Consider the following 13,245-nt stretch of genomic DNA (forward strand, 5'->3'; position numbering starts at 1 on the left):
TCATTGTGTACAGTCTGCTCGTGTCTCTTCAGCTCTTTGTGGCTTTGTGTTGATGCATTCATCAGATTTTGATCTAGTCTATTTAAAATGCTGTGCACACAATGTGTTTATGTAAGTCTGCTCATGAATAAAGCCTGTACAGAAGCTGCAAGAGCTCTGCTGGAAATGACATTTTCTTGACTTTGTCTTTCTCCTTAAAAATACAAAAACAAAAGAAACAAACCATGCAAACTTAAAAATATATATATTATCATGGCATAGATTGGGATAAATGATCAGTTTGGAAATTATATAAAGTGTTTCGTGCTGGTTATTTAACATAGTACTTAAAACAGATTGTGTAAAATATGAATTAAAGCAATATTGTGTTTTTCAAATCCTTTTGAACCTATAGCCAAGTAAATACAGCACAAAGACAAGACATTTTATATAAGGCTGCCCGTTAGTTCATGCAGGACAGGGTGTGGTCAGCTGAGGGGCGGCTGATCCTAATTATCACTTCCCAGTACCCACAGCCAATCACAGCTCTTTCAACACAGCAGTGTATTCAAATATGATGCACCTCTCACTAATCCCTGCTTTCGTTAATGCATAGTGATATTTATGCTCCTATGTTGAGATGTCTGTGTCAGCAATCAACTATTGAGTGTCCTCAGTATTTCCCCCAAACCTTAACATTAAAACAAACTGTAACCTTACCCTTTCCCCATGAGCTCCTGATGAAAGTGTTTTGATCTACACACCGTAGACCCTCCTCACCCTCCTAAACCGCAGCTTTGCAGACACAGATGGAGACAGGCCTTCTATTCAGGCAGAAGGAGTCAGAGATATGGGCCAAAGGTCTCCAAACAGTCCCAACCTTTCCCAGCAGAGGTAAACACGACTGCCCAGAATCCAAACTGAGCTCCTCAAAGAGAAGCTTTCTCTACCACGTAATTATAGCAATGTTACCAGCAATGACTGAGGGAAGTCTGAGCTTCAGAAATCTGATTAATGGGGGGAAAGGTTGTTTCAGAGTTAAAGTTCAAGTGTTGATCATTAAACCTCTGATACAGTCAGTTTTACTATTAGATGTCTCTGATGTCGTTTTACTCTGTTAGAAATACATGGCAATCACTTGTCTGAGTCTGGTGCCACTTTTCTTGGGATGTTTTTGTTTACATCTGTTGGCTTTTTTCCAAAGACCTTTTTAATTGATGCCATTTTTCTGTCTGAACCTGTATCTGATGCCTCCCTAACCCTTTTTGTTTCTGATGCCATCTTTCCTGAGACCTTTTCATCTGAAGTCTGTCACATGATTTTCCTGAGACTTTTTCATTTTTTGATCTGAGGTCACACCTGAGACCTGAAGATTTCCTAAAATGGACAGTGGGCTAACCTTAGCTCCTGAGGCAGTATTTAACCTAGATCACTGATGATCAAGTGGCGGCCCCCCAAAGCTTCCTGTCCGGCCCCCAGAAGATTGTTAGATTCAGAAAAGGAGGAAAAGAAGATGTTGTGGTTTTAAGAGTATCTCTTGGCTATTAAATCAATCCCACAAACAACTAATATTGAAATAACTTTAGAATGATGTAACATTTGATCTGTTTTTGCTGAAATTTACTGTCATAATTAGTAGATATTTAAAAAGGGTTAAGGTTGGCAGAAGTGCTGCAAAAATGATCAGATAAAGTGGTGAAAAGGGGTTAGAGAGTAGCAAAAATGGGTGATAAGTGGCAAAATGGGTTTTGGAGTGGCAAAAAGGGACACAAATTGGCAGAAAAAGTGGTGAAAAGAGGTTAAAGAGAAAGAAAGGGCAAAGAGTATCAAGAATTGGTTACAAATGACAAAAAAATATGCAAATAAGTAATGAAAAGGGGTTAAAAAGTGGGAAAAAAAAATAGAGGAAAAGTGGCAAAATGGATAAAAGAGTGGCACGAAGGGGATATAACATGCAGCAAGAGTGGTTTAAATGGGTTAAAGAATGGCAAAAAATGTGTTATAGAGGCAAAAAGTAGCAAAAATGTGTTAAAAAGTGGCCAAAATTGGTTTTAAAAATGCAAAAAATTTTGAAAAAATGTAACGAACAGGGGTTCAAAAGTGGCAAAAATAGAAGAGAAGTGGCAAGAATGGATAAGATTGGCACAAAAGAGATCAAACAGGCAAGAAAACTGGTTTCAAAGGTGGTTTAAATCTTGCAAAAATTTGGTCAAAGAGGCAAAAAGGGATTAAATGTGTCACAAATGGGTTAATACTAGTACTAAATCACAACTGTGGAGGGCCAATTCTCTGGTATTTCAGGGGTTCAGCCAATTCTGTTGTCGGGCTCCTTGTGGCCTGCTGCATTACAGATAATAGGGATAGAGCTCACTGGTAATTCCTAAAAATGTCCTGCATTTTGAAAGAAAATACAAATACTACAACAAAAATATTTAAATTAAACCCAAAATACTCATTTAAGTTCTGTGTATTTGAAAGTCTGGCCCCCAGAGTTTCTGTCGGGACTAAATCTTGCCCTTGTGCGAATGTTCTTGATGACCCCAGTTTGGCAGGCCCCAGAAAGCTCACCCCTTTATCCCCCCCTTATGGACGGCCTTGTCTCCACATGACTATTCTTGATTGTTCATGGCTGTGTTCGATCACCTTCAGGTACAGTGGGGGTCCCCGGTCTCTGGCACCTTTATTTTGGGGGTCATGGGCTGACAAGAATGAGAAACCCTGGGAAAGAGGATTGTGGGAATCAGTACAAAACACATTGATCAGATTTTGGCAAAAACCAGAAAATCAGAGAATCAAAGTGAGCATATGATCTCAAATATAACCACAAAGCAGTTATCAGGCCATTATTGTTGGATTAGACCAGTATGGTAAACTGTTAAATGTACCAAAGCTGCCACCCCTGGAGACCTGACCCTCTTACTGCTAAAAAATTAAGAAGGATTATATCGTGCCATAACCAGGCATCCATCGTCTGGTGTGCAGATGTTGAATAAACATGCAGGCTTTTGTTGTGCTGGCCAGTTTTCATTTTCACTGAGAGTTGACACATTTCTCTCTGTGACAAAGATCAGACACATTTCACAACCTGACTCCGGTCTTTCCTCTCCTAAATTGAGGGGAAAGAGGTCAAAAGGCACACAAAGACACACATACATTTATTAATCCCTGCTCCATTGTCAGCTCCATGGTCAGGTGTTGAACATGAGTCAGAGCAGCTCAGGACGGCATGATTGAGGGGATTCTCCCTTTTCTAAATAGTCTTATCTCTCAGAGGTCAATAAATCAAACATCCTCCAGCCAATAAGGGGGACTGGCTCTCCATGGTGTTACATGCTGTGATTGGGTACCAAACAAGCGCTCCTGATGAAGATCAATGTTTATGTTAACAAGCCACGCAGCATGAACCAGCCTTCTTATGATGTTCAGTGTTCAGTTACATGAATAATTTCAATGTTTGCATGACTTATAATCCATTACTCCTGCACGCTTGAGCTTTGGAAACTCCTGCCCTTTTACCCAAACAACTGTAATCTCCAAAAGTGATTGCAGCAGCCTCATTAATATGCATTTTGTAACTATTGGGGGAGTTGACCTAGCTCCAATTACATTTAAATGTCAGTGCTGTCATTCTCACTGCCTGCCACCGCCTGACAGAAACCCAGATAAAGTCAGAGTCTGGATCTGCTTTGGTAACGTAAGTATCTGCCTTTCTCTATCATTATAATTTTTAGCATTTTTCTTTGATAACAAATGTGTAAAGTTGCTCCTTTTCCCTCAACAGACAAACAAAACATCATGGAAACCATCACTGAAATCATCCCATTCACTAAGGAGATGTTAAGCCAAAGGCCTGGCTGGGGGATGCTGAAGATCTACATGCTGGGCTCCACTCTGGCAATGCTCGGAGCAATCAGTTGCCTGGTGGAAACAGTTCTTCTGCCTTTTGCTGAGTGGGAAGAGTCAGCAAAAGTCACACCATCAAAGCTGATCTTGGAGAAGAGGGGGGAAAAATCACATCCTACCTCAGTTCAGCCTGAAGTTGTGGACAAGCCTGAGACAGAACTGATGAAGGACAATGGCAAACATCTGACGGATCTTGTGAACAGAAGCTTGATAAACCGATCACATGCAACATAAAGAAAACCTCCACCCTGAATGCAAATGGAGGCCACTGTCATGATGATGATAATGATGATGAATAAACCACCATGCTGAACTGGTGACATTGTATTCATTATTATCTTCTACTATATTTGTCCAATGTAACATAAAAAAAAACATTAAAACATATTTCTGAGTGTCCCTACTTTTCAAAGTTTCCCAGCAATATGATATTCAGGATACTTTCCTCTGTACCTCCTCTAAAAATAGCATTTCTTACACACAGGTAAGAAATGCCCCGGTGAGAAGGTGTGATGCTGCGCTGCATTCACAGTCCAATACAGAAGTGGAAAAATTATTTATTTAAGTGTGTGATGCACGTGCATGCTTATTATGATCAGGGCATGACATTAACTTTTTTGCACCCACCATCCACTGTGGTTAATGGCTACAAGCCACAATTCTGCTGTTGGGAAACTATGGGTTATATATCATATGCACCTCTGGTATAAGATGAAACACGTGCTCCCTCTTTTTCCCTCATCAACAACATCAGTTTAAGCTCTCCTCTAAATAAAGCACTTCTGTGTACACATGAAACACTACAGAGAAGTGTGTCATACTTCACTGACACTGAGACACTGGAGACTAAATGTTTCTGCTGTTGACAAATATGTCTCTTTAAAGGTACTAAGTTTATACTATAAAACACTAACTGTTAATGAACTCTTTATTCTGAAATAAAACCAAAACTCAAGGGACATTTCTAAGTCTCTCTCAGATCTTCAACAGAGAATGTTGAGAATCATCCCCCCATTCTCCATCATTATTTATGGTGTGAATGTCTTTATATGGGAAAAATTAAGCTGAATTTTACTTTATTCTGCTGAAATCTCCTAGATTCCTATGCTACTAAATGACCAGTTGACTGTGACTGTTGAGTGGTCATCAGAGTAACTCTGTGACTGTTGAGTGGTCAGAGTAACTCTGTGACTGTTGAGTGGTCATCAGTGTAACTCTGTGACTGTTGAGTGGTCATCAGTGTAACTCTGTGACTGTTGAGTGGTCATCAGAGTAACTCTGTGACTGTTGAGTGGTCAGAGTAACTCTGTGACTGTTGAGTGGTCATCAAAGTAACTCTGTGACTGTTGAGTGGTCAGAGTAACTCTGTGACTGTTGAGTGGTCATCAGAGTAACTCTGTGACTGTTGAGTGGTCATCAGTGTAACTCTGTGACTGTTGAGTGGTCAGAGTAACTCTGTGACTGTTGAGTGGTCATCAGAGTAACTCTGTGACTGTTGAGTGGTCATCAGTGTAACTCTGTGACTGTTGAGTGGTCATCAGAGTAACTCTGTGACTGTTGAGTGGTCATCAAATAACTCTGTGACTGTTGAGTGGTCAGAGTAACTCTGTGACTGTTGAGTGGTCATCAGAGTAACTCTGTGACTGTTGAGTGGTCATCAGAGTAACTCTGTGACTGTTGAGTGGTCATCAGAGTAACTCTGTGACTGTTGAGTGGTCATCAGTGTAACTCTGTGACTGTTGAGTGGTCATCAGAGTAACTCTGTGACTGTTGAGTAGTCATCAAAGTAACTCTGTGACTGTTGAGTGGTCATCAGAGTAACTCTGTGACTGTTGAGTGGTCATCAGTGTAACTGTGACTGTGGAGTGGTCATCAGAGTAACTCTGTGACTGTTGAGTGGTCATCAGAGTAACTCTGTGACTGTTGAGTGGTCATCAGAGTAACTCTGTGACTGTTGAGTGGTCAGAGTAACTCTGTGACTGCTGAGTGGTCATCAGAGTAACTCTGTGACTGTTGAGTTGTCATCAGTGTAACTCTGTGACTGTTGAGTGGTCATCAGTGTAACTCTGTGACTGTTGAGTGGTCATCAGTGTAACTCTGTGACTGTTGAGTGGTCATCAGTGTAACTCTGTGACTGTTGAGTGGTCATCAGTGTAACTCTGTGACTGTTGAGTGATCAGAGTAACTCTGTGACTGTTGAGTGGTCATCAGTGTAACTCTGTGACTCTTGAGTGGTCATCAGTGTAACTCTGTGACTGTTGAGTGGTCATCAGAGTAACTCTGTGACAGTAAAGTGGTTATTAATAGATGAATAATTGCCAATAGTTGTCTAGAACAGCTTGTTAAAGCTAATTTTGTCCTCGGCATCCCTTTATCAACATCTAATCAGGTAAATATAGTGTATAGGAAATGTTGAGTCATATCTCAAAGTGCCCACGTTTCCTGAAGTCAACATAATTGGGAATGGCTCTGAGCCGTCTTTGCTATGCTGTCACTCACAATTCCACACCCTTTTCAGTCGAGACCACACACCCCACGCCAGAACAGGGCCAAAGTTTGAACATGAAAAATACAATCTAAAAGTCAAAAAAAAAAATCTGAACCCAAGAAAAGAAGATTTGAATGTGAACCAAAAATATTTTGATCTGAAAACATTAAAGCTGCGACTGAAAAAAATAACACCACCTTAGTTTTAGTTTCAGTTCAGTGTTCGTATTTTTTCCAATTCAGGAACAAACCACAAACTCTCAGTTTCAAAATTATTTTTCAGTTACATTTTTTTTTTTTCAAATAAACAAAACTTTTGGCATGGATTTAGCTCCATAGCATTGTTGCACTTTAACCACCTCCAGGGATAATACTATTCCTGGTCTCTGGTAGTTATTATTTTCTGGTCATTTTCGGGGTCAGGCTGAAAACTTTGAGAACTCCTGTGCTCAGGAGTGGTAACATGCTATTTTAATCTTCTCTCCTGTACATGTGGCAGGAGTTAGAGTCACTTATCTTCTAAAGCCCTTTCTAGATGGTACTGGAAGACCTCTCCCATGTGGACAATGTATAATTAAAAGACATGCGTTTATAAAGACAATATTTAGTTTCTCTTAAAACTAACAAAAAGCACATTATGTCTGCTATATGACTTGTTAAAACAGAAAGCCCTATACTTCTTCATACACCTTACAAATAAGTAGAAATTAATCCGCATACATTTGTAGCTGCATGTTTTTTAATTCACCTAACATCTGTGTTCCATCTCAGCTCCAGAATCTCACATTTCTAAACGCCCTATTTGTTCAGCAAAACAGAGATGACACGTTGGAAAAGCGGCTGTTGTAATTCCCAAAGAAGACGCTAGACGGCGGTATTCGATGTTTACAGGTTATTCCAACATCCGCCCTGGTGACGGAAGTGACGACATAATTTTGCACCATGTTTACTAACGGCTGCTAAACGTTCGTCTGAAAATTAAGATTATTTCTATTAAAGAGTTGAACAAGTGAAATAAAACGAAGAGAGACCAAATAATAACAAATGGCGGATCCTGCGGTGGCGTCGGGAGGTTCTCTGAACTCAGGAGGGGTAAATAAGGCTTTTATTCCTGCTGTACTGTGCTAAATGTAGCCATGTAAAGCTAACAGTCGGTTCAGTGTGTCCCAAATATTCCCTAACATGAAGACATGATGACTTTAAAATCTAGACGAAATTTACTATGCTTCATAACATTCTTTAGACTAATTTACTCTAGACTTTTATCAAGTATTTTCCTGTGAATTTAAATTACAAAGCATTAAAGATTAAAATTTAATGATTAATGCCTATTTGTTTGTTGGATATGTTTACATTTCTCCCAGAATTTAGAAAAATGTCCTTTATTGTTCCTTCATTTTCAGCCTCTAGCTTATATCTCTACCAGAAGGATAAACTGACGCCTCTAATTAAGATATCTAGCAATTCTCTTTCACGTATTCAAGTGAGCAATTGAAAAAATCAAGTTGAAGTTGAAAAGAAAAGCAAGACAGCTGAGTAAAGAAAATGGACGTGGCCCTCCTGATGTCAAGACACTTTTAACCAAAGTTTAGGATCCGACTGGGATTTGAAGCATCAATCTCCTAGACTGTAGTCAGCAGGGTAACCCACTGAGGTATCCAGCATCTCAGCTGGTAGATGAGAGGATCAGCAGAGGAGGGTGGAACTTTCCTCCAAGTGGGGGAGGGCCAACCAAACCTGGGGGCAGGTGCTTACTCCCCACGTGAGGTCACTAGGGTTAAAATCTGAGGACGGCTTGTTTCAGCACACAGAGGGGGGAGAGAATGGATTTTTCTGGAACTTGAGGGGATTGTGGACAGGCCAGGGACACATATTTTTGTTAGAAATGCCTGAAAAAGGGATATTTGCATAGTATGTTCCCTTTAAAATGTGCTGTAAAACTGCAGGCCCCACTCTGAGTGATCTGACCCATATATTCAGACTCAGAACTTTTTAAAAAGCCCATTCGATCCTGGATGGATGAGATCATGCATGTTTTAAGGTGTTCTTGCTTCTTTCATTGGCTATGAAGTAAATTGCCCCTTGAGCGAAATAAACATATTTTTGATCCTTGTTCAGCTCTCTCACCTTTAAACTAACCAGACTATATCCCATGGCTTCCTCTGGGCCTCACCTGAATTAAAGTAACAGCTGTTTTGGTGGGGGAAGGAATTAACAGCTGTGTTGTAAATGAAGAAAGGATGCACTTCATTTACCATTTATGACATAACTTATGGATAAAATGAGTGCAACACGGCATGCAGCAGAGTAACTGATTATCTTATTTAACGTGATCGTAGGCAGCCAAACTTGAAAGTGAAACTCAGTCAGTTGTCCTATGTTGGTTTGATAATTCATGTTGTGGTTATACCCTGTTATTATTTTCATGCTCTCTGTGTATTTGGTTTAAAAAGACCTATATCACTGTAGTCAATATTATATCTCTCTGTCATGCTGTGATGATAGTCCTCATGCATGAAGTAACATTGCTGCCACTTTTTCTGAAGGTTTGTCTTCCTCTCACATTTAGTATGTTTTTCTTTTCCAGCGTGGGAGTGGCAGTAAAGCAGCAACCAGCCCTTCCGAGAACTACCACCTGGCCCGGCGTCGCACCCTGCAGGTTGTTGTCAGCGCTCTCCTGACAGAATGTGGCTTTGAGAGCGCAGAGAAGGCAGCCGTGGAGACTCTCACTGAGATGATGCAGAGCTGTAAGTAGAAACCCTCCTGTATACCGAAGTTCAGAACAGATTAAAGGTGCAGTGTGTAAAATTGGGACTATCATTTTAACCAAGCTTGTTTTGCTAAATGCTACTAGGCTAAATATTACACACTGCACCTTTAAGAAAAAAGGGAATATATTACAGTTTATTTACCTCTTACTCTGCTCAAAATCTTAAGAACATCCTTCATAATTTAAAAAAGGATGTCTACTAAACCACTTTTATTTATAAACGACTTGGACTGCTTTGTTTGAGCTGCTCTTCATTCATTATTCTGCTGCTTTACATGCTGTCAAGGATCATTACAATGACCCACTTATTTTTATGCACCTAATTCATGTTTGGTTTTTAGGCAGACTCATTTAGCAACTCTTTTCTCTAATTTCAGATATCACTGAAATCGGTCGGTGTGCTAAAGCTTACTGTGAACACACAGCCAGAAGCATCCCAACCCTGTCGGACACAGTGGTCACTCTCATTGAAATGGGTAAAAACTCAAGGACTCTAAGATAAACTTAAATGTTTTCAGCACAAGGTAAATGTGTATAAAGCTCATGATATATCTGTTTGTGTCTCTGCAGGTTTTAACGCTGACACTCTTCCTGTGTACGCCAAGAGATCACAGAGGATGGTGATAACTGCCCGTAAGTTGACTCTTCTCTTCTCCCACCTGCTACTGTGGATTATATTAATGATAGTCTGGCTTCCTACAATCATTCAAATATCAAAGAGAGAAACAACTTCATGTCATAACCTCAGTTTTCTTTGTTGATTAATGATTCCAGCTCCGGTGACAAACCCTCCTGTTATTCCCAAAGCACTGTCAGCTGGACAGAAACGCACTCATCCAGCTCACATCCCCAGCCACTTTCCAGAGTTCCCTGACCCGCATACCTACATCAAAACACCTGTGAGTCAGAATCTTTCTTCCTGAGAATGCCTCAGACAATCCCTGAATTAATTTATGATTTAAATTTCTTTATTAGAAGGTAACAAATCTTTTTTTTTTTTTTTTTTAACATGGAAACAGCCCTCAGTTGAACATTTGCAATAAGGGCATTCATTGACTTACTTATTTGTTACCGATGAAATAACATTGTGCTTCTCTTTTTTTCTTTTAGACCTTCAGAGAGCCCGTGTCAGACTATCAGGTGGTGAGAGAGAAGGCAGCGAGTCAGAGGAGAGACGTAGAGCGGGCTCTCACACGCTTCATGGCCAAGACAGGAGAAACTCAGAGTCTTTTCAAAGATGACATCACCGCCTTCCCATGTAAGCCATTCTACTTGGGGGGGGGGGGGCTCTCAAAACAGTAACAAAAGATGACATTAAGCACGGAATAACGGGCAGTGTTGTGCCTGAATACACTCATATGTATGTCACATATCCAACTGAATGGTTGAATTCTAAAGTCACAAACATGAAAGTGAGGATAGTTCACTCTGGAGACAGAATGAGACAAAGCAGGTATACTAAACCCAGTATCCCATGCATCCTGCCTGCCAATATATCCCTAGATCACTCAGTCTTTCTTTGTATCGCTCCAATTCATAACTCAAGTTTTCACAAGACACTTTACAAAGAGGGCAGGTCTAGATTGTAATCACTGATGTAGCCTATGATTATAAAGAGTGGCACTACTATTTAGCCTCATGATGGCGGTGAGGAAAACTTTCCCTTTAACAGACAGGGATCTGTAGCAGAACCACTCATGTTGATGGATGCTAAGAAATGGTAGCATTTCTGGTATGCTTTCCAAAGTAAAAGCCAAATTTGTTAGAAAAGTTTCATAGCTCTGTTTGAGTTATTGCTAAACATTCCTTACAAAAGAAAAACCTCAGTTATGTTTATTTATTTGAGCTCTCCCCTATTATCTGCCTCCACCTCTGACTTTTTTCTGCATGCAGTTTTTGTGCTTGCATGTTAGTTTAGTGCACTTTTTAATGTAAATCAGATTGTTTTATAAATGTCTGTCACAGTGGCTGCCATTACAAATCACAATTTGTTAAAAATACAGAAATGAAGGATTTCTCTGGTTTTGAAAACATGGGAATTTTTTCAGGAAATGAAAATACTTGACTAAAAATACGTCACATAGGTTTTGTCATTTTAATCAATACAAATCATAATCTTAATTTAGACATTTCAGTGCAAAAATTTAAAAAGTCGTACTTTTTAAGAGTCAGTTGTTTTTGCATATTTAAGCCTGTCATGGCATCTACATGTATATCCTTTAGGAATGCAGAGATACTGGTCCAAGTATAGGTATCAGTGCTTGTAACAAACCTAAGTACTCTTTACTCATGCCAAAAAAACACATTTAATATTGTCTTTGATATCATGTGACAGTATAATGTTTGACTCTCATTATTTGAGCAGGGATTTTGGCATAAATGAGGCTGACAGATGTAGAGCACTCTGCAAACTATGAAGTGATAATTTGTCAGTAGGTGGGAGGAGGAACATTTGATGAAACAGAACAAACTTTGAGAATATTTCAAGACCTATAAATGTAGTTTTCATATTCAGACACATTTATCATGTAGAAACCAAATGTGAGATCTTGAACCTTGTCTGAGAAGTGGTACTGATGCATCTGAAATATCCATAACTTTACTGAACTCATGTTTTTTTATTTTTTTATTTTTTATTTTTTAAGTTTTAACCTTTTCACATCTAATTTCAGTGATTGCAGCTCGTCCAAGCTCTATCCCGTATCTCAGCGCCCTCTTGCCCTCAGAACTGGAGCTGCAGAGTCTGGAGGAGACGGACTCTTCAGAACAGGACGACCAGACAGACAGCGAGAACACAGCAGGAAATATCATCACTGTAAGTCTTTGCTTTTTTATCTGGTTTGGGTTTTGTCTTGATGTCTGATATTTCCAATGTTTACAATCAAATGTCTCAAAAGATTTCTGTAGGATGTCTCATCATGGGTTAAGGTTTTTTTCAGAAAGCTTGGGATTTGAACCGTGCAAATACAAAATGTCAAGTTTCTGATGTAATTCTGAAAAGATAAGGATTACATTGTGTGGTGAAATATTTTAACAAACAAACATCCCATTAATAAAAGAGCACTACAGACCACAGAATGATCCCTTCCTGTTTCTTAAACTCTCTTTTCACATCACCAGTTTTCATAATTTCAGTGCTTACAGAGTAATGCATGACGAGCAGAATACTGACCCACGGTTGTTACTGGTTGGAATGGCAGAGAAAGAAATTCCCTCAAAAATGAGCAGAAATTCTTGCAGTCAAAAGGTCCAGTCTTTTAACTGTAACAAGGAGATTTTATGGTTGGATATTCAGTATTCAGCTGCATGGTAGCATCAATGAAGATTCAGAGAAAGTGTTTTTGTTTCTGGAGAAATGCAGTCTGCTTAATACTGGATTTGTTTTACATTCTGCTGAGTGTTTCTGGGATATCCAGTATTAGATACTTGTAAATGGGATTCTGTGTAGAATGAAAATTCCCGACTCTAACCTATGAAGCCAGAAGAATGACTTTAAATACTCTTCTTATTTAAAGCCATACAAAAGTGTAACATCGGTCTTGCCATCTAGCTCAATAACAGAGCAATTTTTCATGAACTGTCTGCTTCGTTTCCTTCATTCAGGATGATCCAGGAGCAGACAAAGAGAACTCCATGCTTCCTCCCAGCGGCGTTGTTCCCTCCACAAAGAGCAGCGATGAGAACATGATCGACAACCCGTACCTCCGACCAGTGAAGAAACCCAAAGTGAGGAGGAAGAAATGAACCCCCTGAACCTACAGACTCACGTTTGTCGCAGTGGTTTGTGCTGTCAGCAGTTGGTGAATCCCTCCAATCACACAGAGAAGAGCAGCCCAGGCACAGCAGCTGCTCTCCCTCGGTGCAGGAACCAGCACTGCTGCTGGCTTTTTGTACTGACAGACTTCTACTAAAGAGAACTCTTTTTTCTTGTTTTTTGAGCAAGCACTCACTTTGTTTAAATTTGCATAATGTCATTTTGTAAGAAACATCACAGTGAAAAAAAGACCAAACAAGAGTGTAGACATGTGAATAAACAAATATAGTTTCTCTTGGTAACACAGGGTTCAGATCAGTAAATTAATTTTTTTTTTTTTTTGCAGGTTTCC

At 39.7% G+C, this 13,245-nt stretch overlaps 2 protein-coding genes across 2 annotated transcripts; both read left to right on the forward strand.

The window, feature by feature from the left end:
- The first annotated feature begins 3,774 nt into the window (after window positions 1–3,774).
- On the forward strand, window positions 3,775–4,116 carry g0s2 (G0/G1 switch 2). The gene has a single exon (XM_041799051.1). The coding sequence runs from the start codon at window positions 3,775–3,777 to the stop codon at window positions 4,114–4,116; it is 342 nt and encodes a 113-aa protein (XP_041654985.1).
- Window positions 4,117–7,291: 3,175 nt separating this feature from the next.
- taf8 (TAF8 RNA polymerase II, TATA box binding protein (TBP)-associated factor) lies at window positions 7,292–13,195 on the forward strand. The gene is made up of 8 exons (XM_041798501.1): window positions 7,292–7,461; window positions 8,957–9,116; window positions 9,517–9,615; window positions 9,710–9,772; window positions 9,914–10,038; window positions 10,250–10,397; window positions 11,812–11,954; window positions 12,743–13,195. The coding sequence occupies exons 1-8, from the start codon at window positions 7,414–7,416 to the stop codon at window positions 12,881–12,883; spliced, it is 927 nt and encodes a 308-aa protein (XP_041654435.1). The 5' UTR covers window positions 7,292–7,413; the 3' UTR covers window positions 12,884–13,195.
- The last annotated feature ends 50 nt before the right edge of the window (window positions 13,196–13,245 follow it).

The sequence above is a fragment of the Cheilinus undulatus genome, linkage group 11 (genome assembly GCF_018320785.1).
Source record: "Cheilinus undulatus linkage group 11, ASM1832078v1, whole genome shotgun sequence".
Lineage (NCBI taxonomy): Eukaryota > Metazoa > Chordata > Actinopteri > Labriformes > Labridae > Cheilinus > Cheilinus undulatus.